The sequence below is a fragment of the Colletotrichum fioriniae genome (genome assembly GCF_027942845.1).
Source record: "Colletotrichum fioriniae strain IMI 355084 chromosome Unknown scaffold_2, whole genome shotgun sequence".
In the NCBI taxonomy this organism is placed as follows: Eukaryota; Fungi; Ascomycota; class Sordariomycetes; order Glomerellales; family Glomerellaceae; genus Colletotrichum; species Colletotrichum fioriniae.
The window spans coordinates 799,950-827,772 of NW_027076838.1; the positions used below are offsets into that span (position 1 = coordinate 799,950).

The following is a 27,823-nucleotide window of genomic DNA, read 5'->3' on the forward strand; positions in this document are numbered from 1 at the left end:
CGCAGTCAGTCATTTCCGTGATACCAATATCGCAGAGAACTCAAACAACAACAACACAACGCGCATGCCACGCTGTCTGGGTTGAATATGTAATTATCAATTTTTTGTTTACCATATCCAAAGGGGGTTTAGGGAAGCATTTCCAGGGTGTTGATGAGTTGCCAAACTTGGAGGGGCAACTTGGTGAATTTTGGCAGTGGTGGTTGTCTTTTCTTTTTTCTGTTTTCCAGCTGTCGCCATTTCACATGTTCCCCCCCATACAGAGGGGATTGATGGCTGATGAATGGGAAATGGAAAAGAGGAGAATAAGGAGCAATGGAAGGCGGCGGGTGGTGGGGGAGGAATGTTGTCGATATAAGTTGTCTTTATCTTTTTTTGATGAAAAAGATGAAAAGGAAAAAATGGCGGCGCGGAGGATTTATTGTATTATTCCTTGCAACTTGTAGGCTGTTGCACCAATTGATGGCTTGCCAAGTTACGAACACTGATGTCCTCTCTTGCCTATTTCGTGTTGTGAGATGAGCAAGTGCTTTACTTCCCAATTGCCACTCAGCAAAAGACGCTACGTTGACTGAGGCAGACGGACGGTAGTAGTGAATGAACCATGCGGGTTGACTACATCTTGGTCCTTGAATGGCATATATACAGCATCGGGAGCCTGGTGAGACTTGTGAAGTGAGCCTTGTTACAGCCTCGTGTAACAGGACTCTAAATCATTGTGTGGAGGAGTGGTTTCGGTCAAAGCCAAGTCATCAGTTAAGCTATGTAACAGAGTCTAGACTCTGGGTGGAGGTTTGTGGCCAGGGGTCTCTCGGAAGGATGAGGTACCATTTGTGCCATTCCTTATTCGCAGCTTAAAATTCCATCTCTCTCTCTGGCTCCTTTCTCCCGAGTACCTCACTCTCACGCTCCAACGGTCATACCTCTACACCTCTGCCCTTGACGCCCCTCCCTAACGTCTACACCCATCACGGGCTAACCGTCTCAGCGAAAGACTGGCTAGCTGGCTGGCTCCCACTTATCCAACAACCCGACATTCCACCCTTTAAACACCCGCTCACCAGGCGGTAAAAGCCCACTGCTCCGCTTCAACCCCTCTGCCGCGGCGACGATTGCCGGTAGTGGGAGGTTAACCTCTTGCACGTCGGACGTCATGGATTCGAGCATGTCATCCGCCTCATCTTGGGGGATTTCTTTGTAGAGCAGTTTTATGGCTGCGCGTTTTGTGCGTTGAGGAGAAGAAGAAGAAGAAGAGGAGGAGAGGGAGAAGGAAGAGGAGGCGTAGGTAATGTTGCTGTTGAGGATCCAGAGGTGCAGGGCAGGCGGTACAACCTTGCCACCGCTGGAGGAAGAAGCTGCTAGGTTTTGGGTGGATTGGAAGGCGGGGACGACGACTGATTTGGAGGAGCCTGAGCGGGAGAGGGTCGCGATGAGGGTCGCGGCTAGGCAGTCTGTGCTGGTGGGCAGTGCTGCCGCCGCGGCCGTAGGGCGTGATGTGCTTGTCTGGCATGACACTTGCCATTTCAGCAGGACGACGGAGGAGATGGCCACGTTGAAGAAGCCTATGTGGGAGGCGCAGGCGGAGCAGGCGATGTTGAGCATCCGCGGGGGTGGTGGTTGTGTGGCATCAGGAGCAGAGTCAGAGTTTCCTACTCCTCCTCCAGCTAGGACTTCTGAGCTGGAGGATGCTGGGGGTGCGGCATCTGATGATGATGATGATGGGAGAGAGAACTGGAGTGGAGAGAAGAAGAGTAAGTAAGGAGAGAAGAGAGAAGACGAAATGTACCGTGGCGGCATACACGAAATGGAGAAAGTATTGGTTCAATGTCCCTCGCTGTTTATCCCGGGGTCTCCGAGGCTCTGGAAACAACCCCAGTGAAAGCAAGAGGGCCAGCCGTCTTTTGCAAACCAAAGTTCAAGAACCAGAAACCATCTTACACACACCAAGGGGCGTAGAGGTTTCGGAATCTTGCGCTTTGGAAAGCACCCCCTGCGCGAGGACAGGGGACGACGGCGTGTGTTTTTGGATAGTTCATATAGGGGCGGAGTATCGGTGACCAGATCACTGAGTTGGTAGCGTGTTGCTGCCGACATGGCCTCCTTCTTGATGCCCCCGTGTTTTGAGGATACACAGTAATTTGTATCGAACAGACGGATCCCCAACATGATGTTGAAGATATGAGTAACAGAACAGAGATGGAGCGAGAGAAAGAGAGCCCGCTTACCTTAAGACCAACACAATCGGCCTCGCAAAACAGAAATGACGTCAAATCCACCATGCCGACGCCAGGTTGCGCAGCAATGGACGAGTTGGCTCCGTACCCGCGCCTGGTCAGATGCTCGTGGTCCTCCTTGCCCTCCCCGTTCACGCCGTGCTCATGCTCATCCTCGTGATCCGTGCTAGGCTTATGACAGTGCCAAAAGTCCATCATCTCAGCCCAGTTCTCGCTCGGCAGGTCCTTCCACTCCCCCGCTTTCCCGCCGGGCACGATGGCCGCGGCGCAGCGTCTGCACGCGATGGCCGAGCCGGGGAGGAGGTCCCGCGCCGTCCAGGGGACAGGGTCGTCTGCGCTGCTGCTGCGCAGTGCCGCTGAGGAGTCTGCTAGCGGGAGACGCCATGATAGCGTGTGCGGGGCTGATGATGCTGACGGTGGTGGTGTGGGTAAGGCTGTGGGAGCTCCTGCCTGGGCGAGGACTCTTCCGGGCAGCGGGAATGAGGTTTCTGTGCCTGCGTGGTGGATGTGCAGCGTTGCGCCGTCTGGGGCGATGAGGGCTTTTGTTTGGCCTCCTGCTGGTGAGGGGAGGGTCACTGCGACGGAGAGCTGGCGGATATTTGTGAGGAGTTCTGCGTAGATGTTTGGTGTGTCGTGAGACGACATCGTGGGCGGCGAGAGGTGTGGTTGATGGGAGGAAGTTTAAGGACCAGTGGTTTGATGAGGTCAGATTTAAGATGTGCTGGAGTCGGAGTTGTCGCGCTAGGATTTTTGGCCCGCGACCCTGGCGTGGAACCTAGCCCAGCTGGTGCCGGTTCAGTTGTCTGTTGAGGTTGGACACGGCCCGTCCGTTTGAATTGGACGGCTCCCGCCACAGGATGACTTTTTGACATATTACAAACTTGTGATGCAGCTAAATAGACTGTGTATTATCTTATTCCGACATCGTAAACTAATATGGGTATAACATATATCTTCTTATTGTATGTTGCATAAAACACATCGCTATCCATAACCCTTGGATATCATCTACCTACCTCACGGGCGGCGAGGTGACGCAGTTTGATACCGCTCATAGACCGGCGCTGGCACATCCACCACATTGCCCGCGCGAGATTGACCACCCGTAGCCGCACTCACATCCGTCATTCCAATAGGTGAGCCGGTTGCACCGTTTGGCTTTACCGGTGAATGCATCGCGTTCGGATCGACCCTCGAGTAAACCGGCAACCAGATATCGCCATTCGCATGTGTCCTCCGACATTCTCCGCTATTGCGGTTCATGCGAAAGGAAGCTAGTTCTGATCGTCGTCTCTGACTGCGCACGCGCATGAATGCCTCGAGCCGCCTCCTATAAGAATCGTCTCTGTCGACTTCCGTTGGCACTTCCGCCTCCCTCGCTCTGCGTGCGTCATTGGTCGGTCCCATGTCTGACGGCTCCCACTCTGGCGGGTATCGGTCTGGCTTACGCAGTCGTTTGCCAATGGCCACTGCAACCGTGTATATCGTTACCGCGAGGAAATGACTTGCCGAGGCAATCCACGTGACGACGAATGTCGAAGTACCGGCGCTATGGTATTTGAAGGCACTCTCGTATTGGGCGAGGATGCCGTCCGCCTCAAGAGCCGCCCGGGTTGTGTTGGCCGAGGCGACGAGCAGGGCCGCCCCCGCCAAAGTAAACGACACAGCCAGGAAACGATCACAGTTGGGTGCGCCCGGAACCGTGCCGACGAAGAAGTGCCAGGACCAGAGGCACGCCGTAACCACCATGAAAACGATGTAGGTGATGAACGCGTTCTTGGACGAAGTGACTTTGGAGGCCGTCCTGAGGCCAATGTCTAGCGCTTCCAGAGCCGGGAAGGTGCCTCTGCTTGACGAATAGTACGAACCCCCTCCGATTGCATATGCGACGTCGTCCATAATGTCATCGAGGTCGAAGGGGGCGCCGGGAGCCCGGCGGATACATGCCTCTCGCCCTAAGTGCGAGTAGCAGTAGCTGCTGAGGTGCCAACTGAAGACGACCGTGGTCTCGTCAGCTAGCCATTGCCGGACATATGCCGCTGACCACTGTCATTCATTGTCAGTACAGACATATGGAGACGGGAGGGGAAGAGAGGGTTATCTTCCCGACCCCAAGTCCGACTTACAGTAGCGAGGTGAGCCTCTCTGTTGTTGATACCTTTTGACGATCTCAAACCACCCGACTTTGTCCATGCGCCGACGCATAGAACCATGACGAGCGTCACTGTGAGGGCATCAAAGACCAATGCGCACAGAAACAGTAAGCGTCGTACCGCTCTCTCTTGAGTCTGGTTGAGCGTGTACTTCTTGCCATGGCTAGGCCTGTCATCTTGAGCAGAGGCGTTCATATTTAGGAAGTGCGGTGATGCTGCTATACATCCTGACCCGGGGGAAAAGAGAGTCGGATTGTTGTCTCAGCGAACAGTGAGATACATCTTTCGTCTGGAGACATGGTCAAAACTTTTCACCACACAGCGGTGAGGAGGCAATCGCAGAGTCTTTAAAAGCGCAAAAACGAAATTCAGCCCAGTGCCACACCCGATTGAGCAGGTGATGTCGCTGCCGGGGTTCTTCGCCCAGTAAGTATGGCAGGCTGAGTAGGTTCATGCGGCACAGCAGTATAGTGAGCTTGATATTTCAGCCTGGGATCTTGGCAGCCATCCCCTTTTGAGGCCAGTAATCTCGGCACCATGGCGAATGGCCTTGACTTGTGAGGGCTGAGTGAGCGCCTGCCCGGCACTGGCGCCAACGACATCTTGCTGAGCCATCATTGAATAGAATAAGGCGACCTATCATGGGCTTCCATTGTTGCAGGTGGCAAGGTAATAATTCGATCATGCATGTTGAGTTGATTTGTAGCAATGAGTTGCGATAGCTTTGGTGCCAGCTGAGAGCTCGAGTGACATCTAACGGCTTATTGAAAGGAAAGGACGAACGACTGGAAGTGCACAGACCAGACCTTTGTCGTGCTTACCTTGGCCTAAATTGGCTTAGCTTGAGAGCTCCAAGGTCCCTCCACTCAGAATTCCCGAATTTCACCAGCCAAACCTCTGGATTCAACACTGCGATAATACCACTGGCAACAGTTCCGAGCACGCTCTGACGAAATAAATCCGATCATCCGACGATCCAATTCTCCACGTGAACACCTACCTCAGCTTCTTGCGAAACCTTCCACCCTTTCAGACCTCGACACCTCCGCAATCATGGCAACCCTCGGAGGCTACCTCAACAGTACGTTCCCCCCAAAATTGCCAACCTCGAGTGTTGCTTCTCCGATGACATATTGACGGTTCTCACCCCCATTAGAGAAAGTCCTCATTGTGACGTCGGACTCACGAATCTTGGTGGGCACATTGGAAGCTGCGGACCAGTCCACGAACCTCGTAATGCGCCTTCCCCCTCCCCTTCAAACCTCTCGCGAATCCTCTGAAGTGCGCCTAACTAACACGCATTTTACGCCTCAGGTTCTCAGCAATGCCCAAGAGCGAGTCATCCAAACCCCCGAGAGCGGCGAACCCTCTGTCGAAGTGCCTCTCGGCCTCTATCTTGTTCGAGGCGACAACGTCTGCACAATCGGCTTGGTAGATGAGGCACTAGACGATAGCATCAACTGGACCGAAGTCAAGGGTTCTGCTATTGGAGGAACCAAGCACGTATGAAGCCTACGCATACACAAGAGAGAAAAGCAAAGAACAAGAGCAGAGATGGTTCTCAAGGATGAGAGTGACATGTTGAGTCACGGGATGTTTGATTACGAGCGGGATACCCGAGTGTTGGGAAGGACATGAAATTGCACTGCTGCCATTGAGACAGGCAGGCAGACAGGCAGACAGGCGTGCGCGCATTTCATGCACACATGCGTATGCGCATGAACACACACCTACACACACACACACAGAACAACGGCGTTTGCACATATTTTGGGGTTGCTATAGAATGACATTGGGTTTTCCTACGGGGTATGCGCCTACCTTTCTTCTTCTATCCAGATCCTTCCTCCATGCTGCTACAGTCTCAAAATCATGTTTGTGCTGACACGAGACATCAACGACAAAAGAGCCCCACACTCATACACATAGAGGGCGGTGGCTGAGGATATACGTCCTTCGTCTCCTCCATCTTATCCGAAAACTCTCTTCATCAGATCAGGGGCAAACAATTCCTCGCCGGGGGACTCAACCATCCTGTTTACCCTGTTGCCCCTGCTGGTGCTGAGCCAGCCGCCAGTGTCGCCGGGGACCTCAGCCAGGGTCAGGACGTCGACGGCATCGCCCGTCTCGCTGGCCTCGAGGGCGGCCTCGTTGTACTTGACGCGGAGTCTGCGGTCGATGACGTGCATACCGCGCGTCCACTGGCCTGTGGTCTCGATGCGGATGTCCTCGGGCTCCGCAGTGGCCTTCCACTTGGGGTCGGACTGCGTCAACAGGTACCAGACCGTCAGGGGGTCGTGCAGGGAGAGGCCGGGCTCCTGTCCGTCGCCCTCGAGCTCTATGATCTTGTCGAAACACTTTGACATGAAGTGGTTGACCCACTGGCCAAGGGGGCTCCCGGACGCCACGATGGGCTTGATGGTCTCGGTGAAGTAGTTCTGGCGGAGCAGGTGCGGGGTCGTGATGTCGAGGGGGAACAGCGTCAGCTTGAGCTTCTTGGACAACCTGGCCGGGTAGGGGGGCAAGGACGACTTGTTGTCCGAGATGGGCGGCATGGTGGAGCGCGGGGTCGGGGAGGTCAGCGCGAAGACGCGCGCAGCGGCGACGGCGTCGGCGACGGTGTTGAACTCGCCGTGCGGGGTGATGTTGCCCTCGACGTGGACGGCGCCGCCCATGACGCAGAGCTCCTTGACGCGGAGGAAGGTTTCTGGGTCCTCGGCGGCGGCGAGGGCCACGTTGGTCATGGGGCCGACGACACAGATGGAGATGGTGTTGGGCTCGTTCTCCTTGAGGATGCGCAGGATCTCCTTGTGGGCGACTTGCTTGGCCGGGGTGAAGTACTGGTTAAAGGGTGAGGGGTCGTGGTCCACGTTCTTCTCGGTGTGGAAGAGGGACTGCCAGCGGTCGTCCGGGGAGAGGTGGGGGTGCTTCTCGTGGACGCCGTGAAGGCCATCGAGTCCGTCTAAAGGAGAGTCAGTGGATGAGCAACAGGGGAGTGTTGACCAAGGAGTGTCTCACGGAAATAGTCGGCGGCCAGCTCGTCATCTTCCAGAGCGTGCTCGGCACCGACTGCCACGATGGGCTTGTAGGCCTTGAGGGACTCGAAGCCCTCGGGCTTTCCATTCTCCTTGCGCCACGCAATCTCCTTTTCCAAGACGTGGAAGAGGGCAACGACGTTCTTCAGGCAGCTTTTTCATAATAAACGGTTAGACTAAGGAATTCAAAGTCACCTTGCGCGGCATTAAACTTACCTCTGGAGAGGCACGTTTCCGTAGGTGACTGAAATCATCATGACCTCAAGCTCCTCGGGAGAGGCCGATAGGGCCAGGAGCATGGCCATGACATCGTCAATGCCTGACAGAGATATATGAGCTTACTTGCACGTCACAATTTTTTGGGGGGGGGGTTGGCTCATTCATATCTCACCTGGGTCGGAATCGATAATGATGCGGTTCTTGGGGGCCATGGCTGCGGTTTTCGATTTACGAGAAGATTCTTAAAATTGGGGTGAAAACTGTTAAATGAAGACGAGAATGGTTTCGTCTCTCAAAAGGCACAGTTGATTCAATCACCTAGGAAAGCTGGGAAAACATTAGTGATATAGGAAACCAAATGTTGATGGAGAGTGGTGGGGGGAGGAGCGGACATCTGCGGGCACGTGAGCTAAGCTTGCACGGAGGTGTCCGGTCTCCGCCTGTCTCCGGTGTAAGGTAGATACAATAAGCAACCCGGCGCCCCGGGAGATGTGAATGTGCCTTTACGGTGTGACACCGCGTTCCTGCCTTCTCGCCGGGTCCTTTTTGTGTCAATAGCAAGGGCGTCGGTGTCGCATTGAGAAATTGGCACAGTTGGGGCGGGCGGCCGAACCCCTCATCGTAGAAGCGTCAGATGCGCCGCCGTCGAGGGGAGGGATCAATGGTGGGGTTGTGGTTTGCGGTGCGAATGATGGAGAGAGAGATATGATACGCTAAGCCGTTTTGAGCTACCGAGATCCAGTTGTTGTCGATAAGCATGAGGCAGGTCGCTGCGGGAAACCTTGGAAAATAGGGACTTTGGGGACATTGGGCACCTAGACGGATAAACTGCCCGCCCCAGCCAGCTCTTATCGGAATCTAAAGCCAAGAGAAAGGAATCTGACGTGCGGCAGGTTACAACTCCGGACCTTGCAAACATTGGATGAGACATGGAAACGGAATGGCCTCGGGAAGTTTACTTGGATGAGGGTACCTTACTCACGTGAACCTAAGGAAAGCTGTCTGCAAAAAACCTATTTTTAATTCTAAACTTTTTGCTTTTCGGTTTAACAGGCCGGGCCCGCGGGATATCAAGGTAACCTCCGAGTCCGACAAGTCTCCAATGACATTGCTTGGCAGTTGTCAATTGACTTGATGCCCTGACAGCAAGCATTGTGACCTCAATGTCATCCCGCCCAATCACGGAGAGCTCTTATAGAGAGAAGTCATCACAGTCACGTGTCAATAACACCCTCCCGGTTGATGATTGCTCCCTTGCCTTCCACCAGTTTATTGTCTCCCCAACACGTGACCCGTCCCCATTTTTCATGTTCGCCCGAGTCCGTGCTGGTAACGTAAGGTAGCCGAGCCCCAAAAAGAAAAGGCGGGTCCATGTCCCTTAACCCCGTGGAAACGCGAAGCTGTCACTTTGGGGATCCAGGAAATTACCTAACAGCACCCTGGAGATAACCTCATCTACCTCCATTACCTACCCTTACCTCACCACCTCACCTACCTCCCTTGCTCAACTCGAGGAAAGAAACACCAGATCGCTGAGAAGAGCTACCATACAGCAAGTAAGTGCAATTTCCTTCCCAATTGTTCTTTTTCCTTGTCGCATGTTACATCACACACTCCCTCGTCTCGCCTTTTATCTTGCTGCTTCATCTGAGCTCGGCCAGCCAGAAACACATCCCTGGGGACCTGCGGCAAAAGAGGACACCAATCCTCATACGCAATTCCCACTCCTGGAGACTCGGTCCCGACGCAGGTCAGGGTTCGGTGCAGCACCTTACAGATTGGATACCTGGAGCACCTAGCAACACCGAGCAGCCGCAGCGGCAGCATCAGCAGCAGTTACCCGTGGGACCTCTCCAGCGGTCCAACCTATCCCATAGGTCGGCTTTTGCATCCGTGGCATGAACCCTGGGCGCTTGCCTCAGCCAAAAACCCCCATGTGCTACTGGCTCTAGCCTCTACACCTTGGACCTGCCGTGGACCACTGGCGGCAACCGCAGGCACATTTGCTGAGAAGCCACCTGGTAACTTTTTTTTTCGGCCTGTCTCTCCTTGCCAAGCTACCTGCATCTGAACACGACATCCAAGCCGTCTTTCAACCGCGTGGTCGAAACGCCTCCTCAATCGCCCTATTTCCTTCTTCCCATTCACCCAATTCTTGTTGTTTCTCCCCTTCAACAAACCAACCACCCCCCCGAGCATCACCGCTCTCACCTTAACTTTCATCCTCAAGCAACCCATCCATTGTTGCGCCCACATCTCCCTTGCGCACCTTCCACCTGTATGTCCCCCGATCGGCGCTTGCCCCAGACATCTCGGATCATCTGCTCCCGTGTGCAGAGCTCAGCACAAATTGGACTCCATAGCTAACCTATCCATTGTCCAGTCATCCGAATCTCTCTCTCCACAACTTCTCCATCACTGAGGCATCGAAGATACACCGTGACTCTCAACGGCACCCTGAGCTTGCGGTCCTTGATTCGACTCACCGTGGTCTTTGCTGTCTTCAACTGCACCACGTTGCATAATCTACCATACCCCTTAATACCCATCTGGTAGCGTTTTTGCGCCATCCACAGTCGCAACAATGACAGTCTCCGACTTTCTCAACACCCAGACCGTGGGCGGCTACCTTGTCTGCTTCCTCGTCGCTGGTGGCTTGATCTACAACTACTCCGGCAACAAGAAGCCTGCGCAGATTGCCAAGACTGCCAAGGCATATGTCGAGCCCAAGAAGGACACCAACGCAAAGAAGCAGCGAAAGGCTGCCTTTGCTTCACAAAAGCCCGAGGAGAAGGCTTCCACGAGCGCAGTCGATCCTTCTAGCACATGGCTGAGCAATGACCCTAAGGAGGAAGTTGATAATGCCGATTTCGCCAAAAGGATGGCCAGTGTCAAGGAGGGCAAGAAGTTTGATGGCAAATCTGCTGCTGATGCCAAGAAGAAGAAGACCAAGTCCGTCAAGCAATCGCGTGCTGCTGAGAAGAAGCCCGTCGACGTCACCGAGGAGGAGGAGGAGGAGCCCGCCGCTTCCTCTGCCCCCGCTGTCGAGGCTGTTGAGGAAGAGGAGGAGAGCTCCCCTGCCACTTCCCCCGAGGTCACTCCTGCCGACCCCAGCGGCGTCAACGACATGCTCGAGCCCACCTCATCCGGTCCCTCCGTCCTCCGCCTGACCGGCACCGATAAGGAGAAGCCCAAGGCCAAGAAGCAGAAGGCCCCCGAGCAGGCTGAGACCAAGAAGCAGCGCCAGAACCGCCAAAAGGTTGAGGCCAAGAGAGCCGCCCGCGAGGAGGAGGAGAAGGAGCGCAAGGTCAAGCTCGAGAAGCAGCGCCGTACCGCCCGCGAGGCCGCCGGCATCCCCGCCAAGGATGGTTCCCAGTTCATGGCCAGTGTCAACGGCAACAAGTCCGCTTGGACCGCCGGCTCCCCCAACGGTGCTTCTGCTACCAACGGCACCTCCGCTGCTGTTCAGCCTCTCGACACCTTCGATGCTCCGGCCCAGAACGGCACCTCTGCCGCCGCTCCGGCCCAGACCTCCAACAACTGGATCTCTTCCCTTCCCTCTGAAGAGGAGCAAATCCAGCGCCTCAAGGAGGAGGATGAGTGGAACACTGTTCCCGCCAAGTCCAAGAAGTCCAAGAAGGAGAACCGCTCCCCTTCCCCCGAAGCTGCCAAGCCTGCCGCCGCCGCCGCCGCCCCTGCTCCGGCTCGCCCCATCGCCCAGGCCGTCCAGAAGCCTGCGTCCAACGGCAAGGCTGCGAAGCCCGTCACGTCCAACTTTGGATCCTTCTCCGCCCTCAGCACCGAGGAGGAGGAGTGGGATGTCTAAGCGGTCACTACACCTACGATTGTCATTCTCCAGGATATTCCGCCCTCCCCAGATGCGCTCTTCTCAACTTCACACCATCGTCCTCGCGCCGTCTGGATGTCACTTGTTATTCTAACTGTACAATACTTCTTCCTGGAGTGCGGCACACCTCAAAACTCTCTCACACACACACCTGCAATCCTTTTGACGCCATGAAGAAGACGCCAGCATTGGTTCGATCACGCTTCCGCGAGACGGCGGCCTCATCGAGTAAAGGCGACATGGCTTTGCTATCGCATACACGCAAACAAAAACGATCTCGGCCACGGCATGAGATCTTGGAGTTGGGGGATTACATTGGCCAGCGGGCTGAGTGATTTGCACATGCTTTTCTTTTTTTCTTCTTCTTCCTTTTCGGCCTCGAGACCAGCCAGCTATTGATGGGGTGGACACGAAGGAGAGAGTGACGCAGGATCACGATGTATACGAGGAAGTTGAAAAAAGAGGGAATGGGTCTCGAGCGGGAAGAGGAACAACAAAATATGAAACCTTTCCTTTAGGGCAGATTGGTTAGATCACATGGGAACTGGCCATGCCCCTTCAGTCGTTGTGTGCTCAAAAGCACAGGATCCCGCCAGATAACTTTTCAATGAGTCTTCTTTCCCACCAGTAAAAACCACGTTTATTTCCCAGGCAGTCATGACTTGGTTTGTGACTTGTTTGTTGTCATGTTACTGGGATAGTGCCAGATCAAGTGATGACATGGTAATGCGCATCACGTTATTTCTCCACGTTTTTTTAACACTGCACATGCTGGCGTCCCCCCACCTCGATATTTCGTCACGATCTCCGCCCACTAAAAGGGAGCCTTGTGCGTTGTAGTCGATCGAGGCTAAGAGGCGATCGTGGCCGGGGGGGGGGTTTGGTTTGGAGCATGTGAGAAGAGTTGGAGTATTTTCCGTACGTCTCCAGCTGGCTACCTACCGCCCCCCTCCGGCAACCTAGGTACAGCGCATTCCTTCGCCGGCGTTGGCGGAGGGACGAGGGGGAAAAAGTGATCTAGTTTCTGTTGTATTTTTCCGATGAAGGGGGGCTAGTTGAAGGTCTTAGATTATGCTTGCACCTGACTTTGTCACGTTTGTGGGATTGACTTTGGGCTTTGACCGCTACATACTATACAATGTATGTGGTGGAGGAGAAGGAGGAAGAGGAGAGAAGGAGGAGGGGGTGTACGATGGACGTTGAGCTGCGATCCAATTTCCTAGACATGCATTACGTGAGGAGGTGGGATGTTGGCAAGTGAGATGCGTGTTCGAGGTAACTAAGAGCCCCTCGTGTGTCCAGCTGGTTAGATTGGTGGGATGTTGTTTCCAAGGCGGTGGGAAGGGAAATCGCGGCATCACGGGTTGACGGGTAGACTAGGAGCTTTCTGGGACTTTGAGCTAGGTGCTAATGTCGGGTAGTTGAGACCTATACGCCCGTGGGGGTGACTTGCTCTGCAGGACAAGACGACACGCAGAGGTGAGACATGTAGTTTTCACATGTTTTTGTTCATAGCAACAAGTCTGGAGGATGGGAAGAGAGGTTTGTTGGATCCCATCAAGAGGGATAGGGAAACGCAGCAGCGCAACGATGAGGAGGACGGATGGAGCGGCTTGTGTCCTTTACGGTCTTCTGTCAGAGTCTGCTGTGGGTAAGATCAGGTCTGGATAGTTGGTTGGATCAAAGTGTGCGAGGAGAGTCGAGGGCGGGGAATTGTGTGTTGGAGATTCCGGCCCAGTTGACGTTTATGACTTGCGTGAGGCGTGATCCGTGTCGCTTACGATGGCCCGTTTCGTTGGCTGTCTGCATTTCTCTGTCCAGTTGTGTGATGGACCACAGGTTCATGTAAGTTGAGCCGAGGCGGACTGAGCTGGCCTTTGTAGGACTTCTCTAACAGAAGTTCTCCTTCTCCGGTGGATGTGTTGGTAGGAAGCCATTTCTTCCTACTCGGGCTTGGTGCGTGCCGTATATAATCCAGACGAGGAAATATCGGTTGGTATTGTTAAAGTGTTAGGGTCGAACCGAACCTCCTCACACCCTCTTGGACAGGATCCGATAATCCAAGGGAGTGTATTCGAAAGTCTTTCTCTACAGGGAAAAGTTACTTACGTTTATGCTGGTTGGTGTCGTCTTGTCTTGGCTGCGAGCTGGCCCTATGGGAGAGTGCCTCCCGAAGGTTGATTTGACTTTGACTTTTTCAAAGAGATGTTTGTCGTTCCTCCACGATAGTTCCCGACGTCGGTGAAGTGGCTTGGGAACGGATCCATGTCCGATTGCACAGGCATTTAGGAGTGGCAGTTCATCCGCGGGAATACTCACATCTCTGGCGGGATCTGCTCCCTGCGGCCACACTTGCGCATCCCGTAGACGATCGAAACAGTGGAGTTTTCCCTATATCCTATAAAAGGACTCGGGTGTATCATACCGTAGCATTGTGGCGGACGGGCGGTCGATCAAAAAGAAGCTACCGAGTGTTCGTTGCGCATTTGCGTACGCATTTCAAGCAAATCAAGGGTCCAGCTGCCGTGCGACTCGTTACACCCAGAGAAACAGGTTACGCGAGGAGAGTGTCCGCAGTGGTAGGAGCTGGAGGGGCTGAGTCGAGTGAGGTGGAACGGGGAAGCATGATCATCGATAGGCGCAGTTGTTCGATAATATCCCTCCTAGCAAGGGACCCTCGACCAAATGTAATGGTGGTTACTACCGACACTGACGGGTAGGTTAGGTGGTTAGGTTAGGCTAGAGAGCGCGGTAGACACCGAGTAATCAACCATTGGCAGTCCACCAGACCTGTCAGTCAGACCAAAACAGGGTCATCAGTAATGTCCACCACCTCAAAGGGAGTCGGCCAAAGCTTGAGTTGCAAATGGCATTGGGAATTGAGGAATCTATCAGACCATTGGCATTGCCCATGGATCAGGGAGTGCTGCAGGCGGTGCCGGCGGGCGACGGCGCGCGCGCAAGGAAAGGAGATGAGAGCCGTCGAGGTAAAACCTCACCTAGCGCGCGAAACGCTGAGGCGTTTTGTGGTGTAGCCTGCCTCACAATGGTGCAGTGAGTGAGACAAGACTTGACAGAAAGATACAGAACGCGGCGTGCGCAGGCAAACGTGCGCTAAGGACGCCGACTCCCTACTTCCCTCGGAGGCTTAGCAGAGGGGGTTTAGACCGCCGCCCGTGGCCGTACGCCATGGTCAAGTTGAGAACAACCAGTGGTCATTGCGGATTGGTCGTGGGAGAGGGGCTTGAGACATCAACGGTGCTGGCTGGACGAGGTGCCAGTTGCAAGTTGCCAGTTTAGGGGATGCGGCGTCCGCGGCGTCGTTCGGCGGCGGAGGCCGTCTTGTCGGACTTTTCTGGTGGAAATGGGAGAACAAGATTGAACAATTTCGTTTTACGGGTTGTCGTGTTGTGGCAGTCCGGTTGGTGGTTCGGGATCCGGGTTGCTGAGCTGAGCAGAAAAGTGAAATTAAGGCCGGACACTTCGACGCTTCCGGGTCAATTGTCCATGACTAAGTTGAAGTCGGTGGTAGATGATGACATATGGATCATGAACTGATTGTTCGCGCGATGGGCGCCATGGAGAAGAAATCCCTCTCTAGGAACCAATCCATTATGACCAAAGGCGCGACGCGGCGCAGATTGGCCGAGTTGCAGATTCATGGAGCTCCGTCCCGCTTCCGGGCCCCCGTCGCCAGTAGGCCGTGATAGTACGGCGTAGGGTCGGGCTGGCAAGACTCGAGCGGCATTGGGCAATTGGGTTGTTGGAGGAGGGTTGCGGTAAATCGGTCCATAGTCGTGGTGGTGTGTGGTGCATGTGCAGGTGCATGGTATTCAAGTTCGAACACTGGTCAATCTGGTCCCCCCGAGCCTAGCACTCCCATTCCTTGAGGGGTCGGGTTGTCGTGGAGAGGGAGGGGAGGTTGACAGGGTCCATAGATGATAGTGGCATAGAGGAAGCAAGAGATCCGACCTAGGTACCGGGTACATCGGCTCTCCCACTTCAAGTAGCGTAATGCGTAAAACAAGTGAAAGTCTTGGCCGATTGAGATCTTCCGCTATTTCTCTGCGCCGCCCCGATATGAACGGACCTCTCCTGGTTGTTTGCAGTATTCGTAGAGGACGATTCATCAAGAGGAATGACGAACGAGCCAGTTGCAGACATTGAAGGCGCGCGACAAGACGGATTATCGGCCAAGACGGGATTGGCAGGCTTGTGGTGGTGCGTTGCGTTGGCAAGTCTACCTCGGTCCGCGTCTTGGACAGAGACACAGTCTGACAGACAGACAGACTCAGGATTCGAGGATTCGGACGAGAGGCGGTGGGAAACAGAGCGCGTTGGACGAGGAATCGTTGCGGTGCGATGCAATGCGCTCCGTGGGGCAGCGGCACCTTTGTCTGTCCGACTTCCAAGGTTGTCCGTCTTGACCTTTGACTTGGCCTGTCCTCCAAGACTCCAGTGACGCGAGGTCGGGTAACCATGCGCAGCAAACAGGCACACTCGATTCGCATTCTGATTCGACTTGCATCGTGTGGGACAGCGGGCGACGGATGAACCAAACAGCGCACAGCAGCCAGACGCAGGCACGAGGCACAGAGCTGCCCCGGATTGGCGTTTCCTGGGTACTTGGCGTTTCCGGAGGGGGAAGGTGTAGCACCTTGTTCTCGTTCTGGTCTGTTCAGTTGCAGCCTTTGCAGGACGAGAGGCAGCTAAGGACTGTGTAACTGTAGTGTGTACGTGTACAGCAGTCGACGGTTCGCAGTGTTGTGAGTGTTGTGGAATGGAGGCGCATTTAGATGCATGGAGACGAGGACGAGGACGACGACGGGTCCGCCCAGGCGCCCCAGACAGGACCAACTTCGCACCATTGATTGCAATGATTGGCATGCCCAACTCAGATTGTGCCATATCTGGTAGGCTGGGCTGCGTGCGTGCTCGATCCATAGTCGGGGGTGTCACGGTGTCCAGGACCCGTCCGCTTAAGCCGTGGAGGGGAGCGCAATCTCTCGCGATCATCTGGCGTAAAGTGGACGTTCGTAAAGTGTCTGATGAAGATGCGCTCTGCAATCAAGCCAACGACTCAGGCGTTGTAATGGAATGGTTGATACATTTTCCATTGCATTTACAATGTCCCAGATAGCAGGGAGAAGGGTAGCAGATAGGACGGTAGAGTTTAAGGGATCCGAACTGTTGGACCCGATCAATTTGGATATCGGAGGTGGACTCAAAAGAGGAAGAGGAGGAGAAGACGAAGAAGAATAGGGAAGAGAACCTAAGGACAGAGGGACACAGACAGCGGGCGTGTATGAGGTAAGGTAGAGGTACATGTACCGGGTACAGAGTACAGAGTACTTGTCTTTGCTTCGTGGCTTCCTCTTCCTCTCTCCCCTTACCCTTCTTTCCCAGGCGTGCCAGGCCCCCATGCCCCCCGTGTCCCTCTCTCAAATCGCTTCCCTCGGTTGCCGTCGAGAAACCCACAATTCCCCCCAGTCCACGCCTCTAAACTAGTACACTGTACCTTGAGTTCTCGGTCTCCATGCGACTGGTACCTCCACCCACTCCCCCCTTCATTGATTGCCCGATGGGAAAGAAGGAGGGAGAGGGAGGCCGAGGAGGAGGGACCTGCCCACCTGTAGAGAGGAGAACTGGGCGAGTGTGAAGGTAGGCGCTACTTACTGTACTTACCTTGCGCCTCCCTTTTTCGAAACGTCGTCTCTAAGCACCTCACTTCAATTCTATTTCGCCTTCTATTCACCCGTCTTTTTTTCCCTCACTTCGTTCCGCTCCCTTTCCTGTCTTTTCCCCTCCCCCTCTGCTCCCTCTTGCATGTCCAGAGCGTCTGTGTCTCAATTCCTCATCCCAAACCCGCCCGATACCGCCAATCGAATCCATCGTCATCCTTCCATGTGGTAGCGCAATAGCAAGAGAGAGAGAGAGAAAGAAACAAGCAGCACCCTCCCTATACACACTCGAGAGTAACATACCGCCATAGACCAACGTCTATTCGCTCACGCGACGCAAGCCTCCGAGGCACCCTCATCTTCGACCACAATCATCTGGTCCTCCCTACTTTCTAAACCGTTCCGTCCGAGCCCGCCCGTCCATCCATCCATCTCCATCCGCCGCTCCGACCGCCGTCTTGCGCTACGGTCCTATTATCTCACCCAAAGCACCAAGGTACTCTACGACCTCTGCCTTTGCTCGCCTATTGAGGTGCATTGCAAGTTTCTTTTTTAGTTCCTGCCAACTGGATTGGACTGCAGACTGCACCGGTTGCTGTCACGCCTGCGCCTGCGCCTGTGCTTCTTCCTCTTACACGCACCCCCTTCGAGAATAGCACCCGTCCAGGACATCACTCAACCTTGAAACCTCACTCTGTCCTCCCTCCTCCCAACACCAAACCTCGATACACCCAGTACCTGGAGGGGCCGCACAGGCCGAGCCACTTTTAAAGCATTTCGCGCCCCCGTACCGAAACTGTGTCTTGGGCTCTGCGCCGGTGATTCACTTCAATGGCGCTATAGACTTCCCAGGTTCCCTCTGGTGCTGGCACGCGGTCCTTTCCCTTCCCTAAGCAACTCATCTTAGGTTCGAAGGCGCCGTATCCTACCTTACCGTCCCGTTCCCGTACCTCACCTTATCCTGGCTACCTTGAACATCCGCTTTGCCTGTTTGGACTACCTTTCCTCCTCGTGGTTCCTGTCACTTTTCTCCCACTTGGACACTTATTTCCTCCCCGCGAACCACTCGATCAAACAAGTCGGCACCCCGTCTATATCACCCCCCTCGACACCCACACCCAACACACACACACACACCCACACCCACACCACCTACCTCTTCGAACGCTCCCCGAATATATCCTTTGCCTTCCATGTGTACTAGAAATACCGGGCACCGAATACACTCCAGACCATCTCCCCACGCCGGGGTTACGGCCATACCGCAAACATGTCATTACCAGTCGCTATCCAGTCAGCGATCTTCTACTACCTCGCATGTACACCATGTAACGAAATGAAGGCTTTCCGAAAGGCCAAGAAGAAGGCCAAGGAGGATAGGGAGGTGAAGAGAAAAATAGAGATGGAGCAACCAGGACTGTATCGTCATCCGGACCCCTTTCACACAAACCCATTTTGGGCCGAGGAGATGGCAGCAGGACCACACCTACCCAAAAAGTCAACCAACAAGAATTCGAGCCAGAGAGGTCTGGCGAGTGCAGGTCGGACAAGCACAGCCGCGAGTTTTGGCGGAGCAAGCACCGTTGCCGAGAGTACTAGCCCTGCGACCCCGACAATAAGTGCCTCAACAGCTGGTCGAAAGCTATCCGGCGAGGGTTGGAATAGAGAGCTGTACCAACGAGAGGATGAAGAGCTCTGGGGCCACAACTTCACCGGCATGGGTCACAAGCTGATGGACAACATCGCAAAGGCTGGAAACACTGCCGGGCGCTACATGGAGGAGAAGTTGGGACTCGAGAAGCCCATCACAGATGAGGACCGCGAGAACTTTTACCGTACACCGAGAAACCCGCCCGTCAACGAGTACCATCCGCCGATAGTAGGAAGCAAGCCCTCCCGTCCGGACGCTCTCAAGTGGATGTTACAGCCGCCGCCCCCTGCCAAGCTCATGGAAGGCCGCATTCCTGTCGCCAGAACCCAGAGCACCAGCACAGTTGGAAGCAGGAGAACAATGGCGTCTGAGGACACCCCCTTGGACAGATTGGTCCGTGAAAAGGCGTTGAAGAAGAAGTTACGGCAACAGGGAGAGAAGCTGCCCTTGGAGGAGACACCGTCGGAATCGGAGTTGATCGACTCGCTCATCGGCAGGCGGTCACGGCGGACAACGGTATCGAGCAGGGGCATGTCCAACCGTAGCCGCAGCCTCTCGCTAGATTCCGAAGTATCTTCAGACGGCGAGCTGGTGGAACGTCGGCGCATCGCCCGTGCTCGACGTGTTCCCATGACGCCCGAGGAGACCTCTTCAGATGAGGACGACTTTGTCCAGCACCGCACGTGGGATTCGTTGGGGAAATCGAGTCCTCCCCGACGGCCCAAGCTGGAGACCATCAAGAGCTCCCGCTCCAACTCCAGACAGGCATTAAAGGCACGTCCCAACGGCACGAAGCCAGATGTTGCACCCAAGGACAACTCTGACGTCACGCCCAAAGCGTCTGCCAACCCTATCATCAACCGCACTGCGGATGAAAACACACCTACCACTGTCACCACTACCACAACAGTATCATGATGTTGGACGTCTTCCACGAACTAGGCCGAACAGACAGCCGGCCAGAACATACTTTCTCTAGTTGTCTCTGACTCTCACCATTATCATCTGACGAGGGTCATCTACTGCATTATCTACACCCAGAGAGGGGCATAGCGTTCATGGGAAGGAGCATTTGCATTTTTCGGAAATAGGATTCGGCATCGAGGCGTTTAGGGGTGTGTTGCCAAAAAAAGCAAGATAGCAAGCATACGGTGGGCAATTGGGTGTTTCAAAAAGTAAGGTCTCTGGTCTTTGGGTTGGGTTTGTTCAAAAGAGGACGAGATCCATGGCTTGTTTGATATTTCTTTATTTCATCTCTTCGTTTCTACATTTTACACATTTGGCCGCACACAAAGATGCGATGAAGCCTTTACTTCTTTCTTTTCATGTCCCTTTTTTCCTTTCCAATTTTCCCTTTGTCATGGCATTACTAGCAAGTAGCACTAGGAACATGAAGGGTATTATTGCTCTGTCCAAATTCTGGTGTCCCAACGTCGAACGATCCATTTTCCGTTTTTGCTTGGTCCATCTTCATCGACCGGAACCAACGCCTCATAAATGCGAACCGCGTGTGTCATCCAGCTTCTTCTGCCGTAGTCTTTCTTCTCCCGTACTCTTACAAATGCATTCCGCCATCCTCGTCGTCATCGCCGAGACCTCTCATCCGCTCCTCCATGGCCCGCCGCAGTTCTTCGTCCGTCAGGCGACCACCCGTGCCGTTTGCTTGCTGAGTAGATTGGGTGGATTGCGCCGGGGGACCATCCATCGTGATCACACCGTTGCGTATCGTGCCCATCTGGAATGTACCGTCCATCCAAGCAGGGTGTGACGAGCTCGCGGCAGTAGTCGACGAGCCACCACCGTTGGTCGCCGCCAGTACGCCCTGACGTCCAGTGGCAATCCTATTTTCCTCAGCGGCCGCGGCGCCAAGCCCGTTGGTCGCGGGAGTCCCGTTCCCGTTGACGCCGTTCGCACCGGCCACCGACTCGCTCGTGATACCCCGCCGATTCACCGCTGCCACCGCTCCTTCTCGTGCCTCTGCCTCCTCCTCTTCAACCTCTTCTTTACTCTTGAACTCGTTCCACGAGTGTCCTCTGCCCTCGACCTCGTCGCGGATGATCTGGACACGCTCGCGCATGCGAGCGATGACGACGTCGTTTTCGCGAATGGCTTCGACGCAGGTCGGGTCCGGGCCGTGGCCTGCCGAGGCGTCGGTGGCGGAGTCGAGAGTGGTGGCGTCGCCTGCTGCGTAGGGGGCGAGCTGGGCGTTTGAGTATTCGAGGTGGAGGATGGAGTTGCGGATCTCGAGGGCTTTGAGGTGGAGGGTTGGGAGGAGAGGTCGCGGAGGGCGGAGGCGAAGTGGGTTGGGGGATATTGGGCGGGTGTCTGCTGACATTTTTGGGGTGCGTGTGTGTGTGTGTGTGTTGGTTTTGTCTCTAGGTTTTGGTGTTTGCGGTGTTGGTTTGGGTTGTCTTTAGTCTTTGGTTCTTTGCGACTTGGAGTCTTGTTGAGAAAGAGACTGGAGGTTATTGGTGTGTGGACAAGAAATGTGACTGGGTTTTTGAGAGTGAGAGAGAGAGAGAGAGAGAGAGGGGAAGAAAGTAAAAAGCGAGTGAGAAATGACCCTGTTCACGAGTGATGGTTGACCGAAAGGATGGACGGAGGGGGGGGACGATGACGATGTGCGGGCTTGGTGTTTGTAGAAAAAAGGGACGTTCTTCCAGGTAGATGCCGTGCAACGTCACCGCAGGTTTTCTGCCAGCTGGAGGAGGTGAGGTAGCGGTAGCTTCCCTCCAAAGCTGAGCGCGGGGTGGGAAGGTGGTAGAAGGTGCAGTAGAAGGTTCCGGCGGTGGGGAATGGGCAGGGGGCGGTCAGGTACGGATACCTTGATGGAAAATGACGAAGTGCCAGGTACCTTACCTTTCATGGGGTCTTACCGCCGACGGCGTTATCCGCTCCACGTCGTTATCGATTACGTGCCTTAGTTCCTGCGTGCTTACCAAAGCCAGTCTTCAGGCCCAGTAAGGTAGGCTTCTTAGGCAGGTACACCGGGGGTGGGCCGGAAGCTGCCCTTCGCCGGCTGCCGCGGTCCCGATCCCCGTGGTCGGAATACCAAAGAATTTACGGGCTTCGATTGCGTCTTTGAGATCGAACCATCGCGACAACGCCGCCCGCGCGCGACGACGACGACGACGACGACGAGCAACCACCATCACTACCTCTACGAACCGGCGACTAAAGTGCGACGATAGCACCTACAATACGAGAGGTGGCAGACGCCTCCGATATTTTCCAAAAAAGAAACCTCTCCGTCGACAAGTCGCCTGCGCATTGATGAGTCTCTAGCTTTTCAGTGCGCTCCCGCGAAACGAGCAAAAAGAGACGGTTGTTCGCCCACCCAGGGCGGCTCTAAGAAGCCATGAACGCCTCACTCGGTCTCGTCCCTTCGAGGTCGTTCCTCCACCTCGGCCTGCGCGCCGCGTGCCGTTCTGCGCCGAATACGACGAGCTGTTCGTCCGCGTCACGACTTCTTTCGACATGCACCATCATCGCCTCCCGGCGGACGCCCGCCGCTACCCGGCCGTACGTACCGTGTCCCTCAACCCACCGCCGAACCCAATGGCCGTCGCCCAGCCTCGCCGCCATGACGGCCGGTAGATCGATACAAAGATGGGCTTCCTCCTCCTCCTCCTCCTCCGCATCATCACCACCCCCCAAAACCGACTACAAGAACGAACCTCTGCTCCGCGAGTACGTAGACCTCCCGCTCGACTACAAGGACAAGCTAGGCCTGCGGTTCACAGAAGAGAACAAGGACCTCACCGCGGCAGAAGTCCGAGCCGTCTTCGGGCCCTCGCTCAAGCCCGCCGCCGCGAACCGGCTGCTGCGCATCATGCACGGCCGCCGCGTCGCCGGCACCCTCGAGGACCCCGCCTTCGCCATCAACACCGCCGCCTTCACCGCGCAGCAGCGCGACGCCGCGCTGGCGTACCTCCGCGAGAAGACGCCCGTCGACGAGGTCCTCAACGCGGGACTCCGGGCCGAGGACGAGCTTGCCGCGCTTGAGAAGGACCTCGCAGAGGAGAGCAGCGCTGACGGGGAAGATGCCTCGTCAACCGCAGACGCTGGCTCCAAAACACCGTCCCTCCGAAAAGAATCTTCCCCCGTCGTCAAACCAGACCCCGTCTACGGCTACAGTGCCTTCGACGCCATCCGCGCCAAGAACCAAGCCAAAGCCGCCGAGGAAGAGGCCCGGCTCATCGCCGAGGCCGAGGCAAAGGGCATCGAGTACAACCCGGGCACGCTCTCCATCCCCATCAAGCGCCCGCCCATGACGCCGCGCATGGCGAAATGGACGGAACAAGGCGCCGCCTCGGACCTCGCCGCCCCACCCCCTCTCACACTCGCCGAGCGCATCCTCCCCTCCGCGGCCGTCGTCCTGTTGCTCGTGGCCTCGCTGGCGGCGTTCGCGGCGGTGTACACCCCGCCCCGCGACGCCGACCGCCTATTCCCCGAGGTGAGCGCCTCGACGGCGACGGTGGGCGCGCTCATCGCGCTCAACGTCCTCGTCTCGGTCGCGTGGCGCGTGCCGCCGCTGTGGCGGTTCCTGAACCGGTACTTTGTGCTCGTGCACGGCATGCCGCGGGCCGTGACGATGATTACGGCCAATTTCTCGCACAGTTCTCTGGGTCATTTGGCGACCAACATGGTGGGGCTGTGGTTCATGGGCACCGCGCTGCACGACGAGGTCGGGCGGGCGAATTTCCTGGCGATTTACCTCGCCTCGGGCGCCGTCGGGTTCCTGGGCAGCTTGACGGCGTTTACGCTCCGCGGGCTTTTGACCGTCTCGACAGTGGGTGCATCGGGCGCCGTGTTTGGCGTCGCGACGGCGTACTTTTGGATGCATCGGTTCGATTCGTTCAAGGTGCTTGGGTTCCCTCCGGATCCGATGAACGGGCCCCAGGGCTTGGGATTTATTGCGCTGATTCTGGGGTTCCATATTTATGCCTTTTTCAGGCGGGGCAAGCAGACGATTGATTTGACGTCGCATCTGTTTGGTATGCTGGCCGGGTTGGTCGGGATCGAGTTCGTGACGGGACGCAAGGTGGAAGGGGCGCGGGTGGATGGTTTGGAGAAGAAGAAGAAGACGAGGGGTGATCTTGTTGCTGATGCGCCACCTCGTGACGGGCAGGGCGATGGTGGGAATGATGTCAAGGCTTAGAGAGTCAGGAGATATGTCTAGATGTTTCGCTCTCGGAGAAGCAGCGGGAGGGTGAATTGTGTATAGTTATAGTACTTTGTAGAACTCCCGGGATATCAGATGGTTTCCCCCAATCATCACCCCCTTGGTTGGGAAAATAGAATTTTGTAAATTTGCATCTCGCTCGCAGAAGAATGGAGGAGAACGTCCATCTCGGGATCTGGAATGAGACGAGACTTTTGTGTTGAGATCATGACAAAGTTATACAGGTAGCCAACCCATCTCTATTTTCGATGGCCTATTTCCCGACTCCCTATGTCGGTCCAGTGTGTTGATGATACCCAGCGTTTCCTAGTATCCTACAAAATCAAATCAAGTCCACGCCATGTTGTACATTTCTTTTTGCCCTTCTTCTTACACGAGGAGAATCCTCTTTTAGTAGTATTACAGATATTGCGAGGCTGAGCAGCTGCCCCCGAAACAATCAAGCAGGCATAGGAGTAGCCGCTACCGCACCTCCAGCAGGCGTAGCATCCTTCTTGACCGTCTTCTTCTTGTCGACCCGTCGTCGTCCCACGGGTTGACACCAAACCTGCATCGTCACGACATTGATGTCGGCAATCTCAACATCAATCACATCATCAGCCTGCACGTCCGCGAGCCTACTATAGCCCTCCAGCCTCAGCAAGTCCACAGAGGCACCCAGGTTGTAAAAGGTGCTCAGCCGGCCTCTCAGTCCAAACGCGTAGACGGCATCGACGACGAACTTGAACGTCTTTGGCAGCGGCGCCTCGCCGAAGCGCCACGCGCGCAGCAGTGCCTGCGCGACCCAGTGCGTCGGGGCGTTTTTGTTGTCGACCTGCTTGATCTGGCGCTGGAGGGCGTGGAGCATCGGCAGCGCTTCGGAGAGGGAGCGGTGCGTCCAGGGAAGGATGGCGACGGCATTGTCGTCGGACAAGAGGTCCTCACCGACGAGGGAGCGGCCCGTCTCGCGCTCGTGGGCGAGGGCGGCGTGGATTTGCCAGTGAACAACGAGGTCGTTGAAGCGGCGGATGGGACTGGTGGACTTTGCGTAGGCGTCGACGCCTACGGCGTAAAAGGGGGCGGGGCTGGCCGAGAGCTCCGAGTTGCCAACGTAGACGAGGAGCCGGTGGATGTGCTCCGCGGGGATGGGTTTGCCTTCCGCCGCTAAAGGGTCGATGTGCTCGCGGCGGTAGGCGGCGAGACCCTTTGCGTTTGTGACGGCATCCGGTTGGGTGCTGTAGGGAACGGGGATGGCGCGGGTCTGGCACCACTTTGCAGCGACCTCGCCAGCCGTGTGCATGAGCGTCTCGACGAGGCGGTCGGCCTTGCTGTACGTGGACGTGTTGAATTCAATAAACGGATCACCCTGCCACGCCATCGACCTGGACAAGTCATCGGCGTCGCCTTTGACGACGATATGGTCGAGAGATACCTTGGGGGAGTCGAATCTGGTCTCGAAAGGGGGCAGTTGTCCCTTTTCCACGCGGCGGTGCTTAAGGGCTTTGCAAAGGCGATTGATGAGGAGAAGGTCATCCCTATCCTCCGGGGACAAATCCGCGGCGGTAGTGATACGCTTCACAGGCTTGGGCGGCGGAGGCGGCTTGCCCACGACGAAGGTCTTGCTAACGGTCTGTGTTTCAAGGCCGGGCAGGATGCCAGTGACCTCATGCTTGGGGATGTGCAAGATATTCTGCACGGTGCCCGGTTCGACCTTGTAGTCTAGGATGCCTCCTATTTCGTTGACCTTGGCGCTGAACGTCAGGGACGGTCGGCCGGGGTTCAGCGAAAACTCCTGCTCGAGATCCCGCGGCAGCATCTTTTGGTTGTACCCAGGCATGTACAGACTTGATGGTGCCTTCTCGAGTTGACGAGCGAGCGCGGACTTTGGGTCGATACGGGAGGCAGGGTCGGCAATGTGGATGTGAATCCAATATTCCCCCGGCTTCTCGGTCGCCTCGACAGAGAAGCCATCGTCCACGTCGGCCGTCTGCTCAGAGTCCACACAGAAGATTGTCGTCTTGCCCCAGTCACGCCTGTGGCCTTCAGCGATATCAGGTCGGAGTGATTCATTGACGTCCACGAGGGGCGTCTCCATGGTGGCGCCTCGCTGGACCGTGGTGCCCGCGAGCTTGTACTCGTAGCGAGCTGGAATATCCCAGGGTGGAATCCAGCCAATCTCCTGGAGGAAAGTGAAGGCCGTCCAGTGCGCCACCCATTCAGAATCCTTGTAGCAGTCCGTCAGCTTGAGAATGGTGGAGCCCAGACTCTCGAGCTGAGATGGCTTCGGCACAATGCGATGGCATGCCCATAGCTCCATGAAGCGGATGTATTCGAGATCCTGCTTACTCCATGTGGCGAGGTTTTCCACTTTGTCGTTGCTGGGTCCGATCATGCCATGGGGCGTCCACTCTCGCCTCAGCCGGCTCGCCTGGATGACCCCGCGAGCCTTGAGGATAAAGGAACCAAGGCTGTTCTGGCGGAGGAGGGAGAGGGATTGCGCCGGATTTTCGCGCAGCGCGGCGCCCTCTACCAGTTCGCGGACCTGGTTCTCAACCTTGTTCAGGAGTTTGAGGTCGGATATGGACCTGACCTCATAGATGTAGTTGCGCCTATGCCACTTCATGTTGAGCGGGCGGAACCCCCATCCATCGCGGTTCAGGGCGGTATGCACGGCATACAGCTGATGAGGGAGGAACATGTCGCCCGCTTTTACGTGCTGAGGCAGAAGCTTATCCGCGATCTCCTCGAGGCTGAGGTACTGCCGCTCGTCCGTGGCCAAGTGTTTGCTCGCGAGGTCCAGGGTGAGCTGGGACTGGTAGAACGAGACAGAGTCCTGGTAGAATTTGATCAAGTCTCTCTGCAAATCGGCGGCGGTCTTGAGAGCGGCCGGCGTGTGGTTGTGGAACAGCGCGTTGCGCCGCTCCTCCGTCTCGGGTTCCGCGGGCAAGATATCGGCAAGGGGCTTGAGTCTGTACGGGTCGACAAAGTTTTTGAGGATGAAGAGGGTGACAATATTGCGCTCTGGGACGAGTTCACCGGTGCTCATGTAAAAGTACTGTGAATTGTTGTGACGGCCAATACAGACTGCCAGGATGGGCAAGCGGCCGCTGTTGTATCTTGTCTCGACCAGGTCACCCGGTTTGAGAGCGAACGTAGATCCTCGCAGGTCCTGGAGTTCATCGCCCTTGGACAAGTCGCGGTTCGTCTTTGTTTTCTCGTACAGCTCGCCTTCTCTACCGTTCATGAGTCCCAAAGCGCCAGGGAGCAGGTCCGGTCTGGTGAGGTAGTTCAAGAGCGGCGTGTCCTGCGCGGGTAGGTCTTGAAGCAGACGCTTTGAGGGTGAGTAATTTGCGCTCTCCCATTCCCGGAGCCGCATCCTAATATCCGACTTTTGGCGGATGTATTTCAGTTCTTCTTTCGTGGCTATGGTCGTGGGCTTGCGATGTCCTCCTCTGCCATTACCAAAGTTTCCACCACGAGCGTTTCCGCCTTGGTGGCCATAGTTCCCGTGATGATTACTGCCTTGATTGCCACTGTAGTACGACCTTCCACCCGCATATGACTGGAGATGGTTTTAGTGAGATTGAAAGATGTTGAGAAATATTTCATGAGGAAGCCTTAATCAAAAGCAAGACGTACCCTTCTAGACTCTGTGGATGAGCCTGTCCCCAGCTGCTGGAGTGTTAAGGTGGAGGTCAAGCCGCTGGCGAATGGTGATGATGACGTTCTAGATGAAAGACATCTCCAGCACACATATGGCTTGCCCGAGTTTCGTAACATTGCGGGCAATGGTATGGCAATGCTGTGAGGGCGTAGTGTTGAGCGACGTCCCTCGCCAC

The 27,823-nt window shown here is 55.7% G+C and overlaps 9 protein-coding genes across 9 annotated transcripts; 4 read left to right on the forward strand and 5 right to left on the reverse strand.

Annotated features, from left to right (window-relative positions):
* Positions 1 to 999: 999 nt before the first annotated feature.
* On the reverse strand, positions 1,000 to 2,879 carry N0V96_002048 (uncharacterized protein; the record flags this gene model as incomplete). Its single annotated transcript, XM_053187917.2, has 2 exons — positions 1,000 to 1,731; positions 2,226 to 2,879. 2 exons carry the CDS (start codon positions 2,877 to 2,879, stop codon positions 1,000 to 1,002), a joined length of 1,386 nt encoding a protein of 461 aa, XP_053055421.2.
* Positions 2,880 to 3,508: 629 nt separating this feature from the next.
* Positions 3,509 to 4,582, reverse strand: N0V96_002049 (uncharacterized protein; the record flags this gene model as incomplete). The annotated part of the gene is made up of 3 exons (XM_053187916.2): positions 3,509 to 3,531; positions 3,683 to 4,280; positions 4,361 to 4,582. 3 exons carry the CDS (start codon positions 4,580 to 4,582, stop codon positions 3,509 to 3,511), a joined length of 843 nt encoding a protein of 280 aa, XP_053055420.2.
* An 858-nt stretch (positions 4,583 to 5,440) lies between these two features.
* N0V96_002050 (uncharacterized protein) lies at positions 5,441 to 5,896 on the forward strand (the record flags this gene model as incomplete). Its single annotated transcript, XM_053187915.2, has 3 exons — positions 5,441 to 5,468; positions 5,544 to 5,620; positions 5,702 to 5,896. The coding sequence occupies 3 exons, from the start codon at positions 5,441 to 5,443 to the stop codon at positions 5,894 to 5,896; spliced, it is 300 nt and encodes a 99-aa protein (XP_053055419.1).
* Positions 5,897 to 6,357: 461 nt separating this feature from the next.
* N0V96_002051 (uncharacterized protein) lies at positions 6,358 to 7,853 on the reverse strand (the record flags this gene model as incomplete). The annotated part of the gene is made up of 4 exons (XM_053187914.1): positions 6,358 to 7,349; positions 7,406 to 7,575; positions 7,639 to 7,741; positions 7,814 to 7,853. 4 exons carry the CDS (start codon positions 7,851 to 7,853, stop codon positions 6,358 to 6,360), a joined length of 1,305 nt encoding a protein of 434 aa, XP_053055418.1.
* A 2,372-nt stretch (positions 7,854 to 10,225) lies between these two features.
* N0V96_002052 (uncharacterized protein) lies at positions 10,226 to 11,467 on the forward strand (the record flags this gene model as incomplete). Its single annotated transcript, XM_053187913.1, has 1 exon — positions 10,226 to 11,467. The coding sequence occupies one exon, from the start codon at positions 10,226 to 10,228 to the stop codon at positions 11,465 to 11,467; it is 1,242 nt and encodes a 413-aa protein (XP_053055417.1).
* Positions 11,468 to 18,439: 6,972 nt separating this feature from the next.
* Positions 18,440 to 19,738, forward strand: N0V96_002053 (uncharacterized protein; the record flags this gene model as incomplete). The annotated part of the gene is made up of 1 exon (XM_053187912.1): positions 18,440 to 19,738. One exon carries the CDS (start codon positions 18,440 to 18,442, stop codon positions 19,736 to 19,738), a length of 1,299 nt encoding a protein of 432 aa, XP_053055416.1.
* A 637-nt stretch (positions 19,739 to 20,375) lies between these two features.
* On the reverse strand, positions 20,376 to 21,155 carry N0V96_002054 (uncharacterized protein; the record flags this gene model as incomplete). Its single annotated transcript, XM_053187911.2, has 1 exon — positions 20,376 to 21,155. The coding sequence occupies one exon, from the start codon at positions 21,153 to 21,155 to the stop codon at positions 20,376 to 20,378; it is 780 nt and encodes a 259-aa protein (XP_053055415.2).
* A 1,248-nt stretch (positions 21,156 to 22,403) lies between these two features.
* Positions 22,404 to 23,981, forward strand: N0V96_002055 (uncharacterized protein; the record flags this gene model as incomplete). The annotated part of the gene is made up of 1 exon (XM_053187910.2): positions 22,404 to 23,981. One exon carries the CDS (start codon positions 22,404 to 22,406, stop codon positions 23,979 to 23,981), a length of 1,578 nt encoding a protein of 525 aa, XP_053055414.1.
* Positions 23,982 to 24,444: 463 nt separating this feature from the next.
* On the reverse strand, positions 24,445 to 27,764 carry MSU1 (3'-5' RNA exonuclease complex component; the record flags this gene model as incomplete). The annotated part of the gene is made up of 2 exons (XM_053187909.2): positions 24,445 to 27,546; positions 27,624 to 27,764. 2 exons carry the CDS (start codon positions 27,762 to 27,764, stop codon positions 24,445 to 24,447), a joined length of 3,243 nt encoding a protein of 1,080 aa, XP_053055413.2.
* Positions 27,765 to 27,823: the final 59 nt, after the last annotated feature.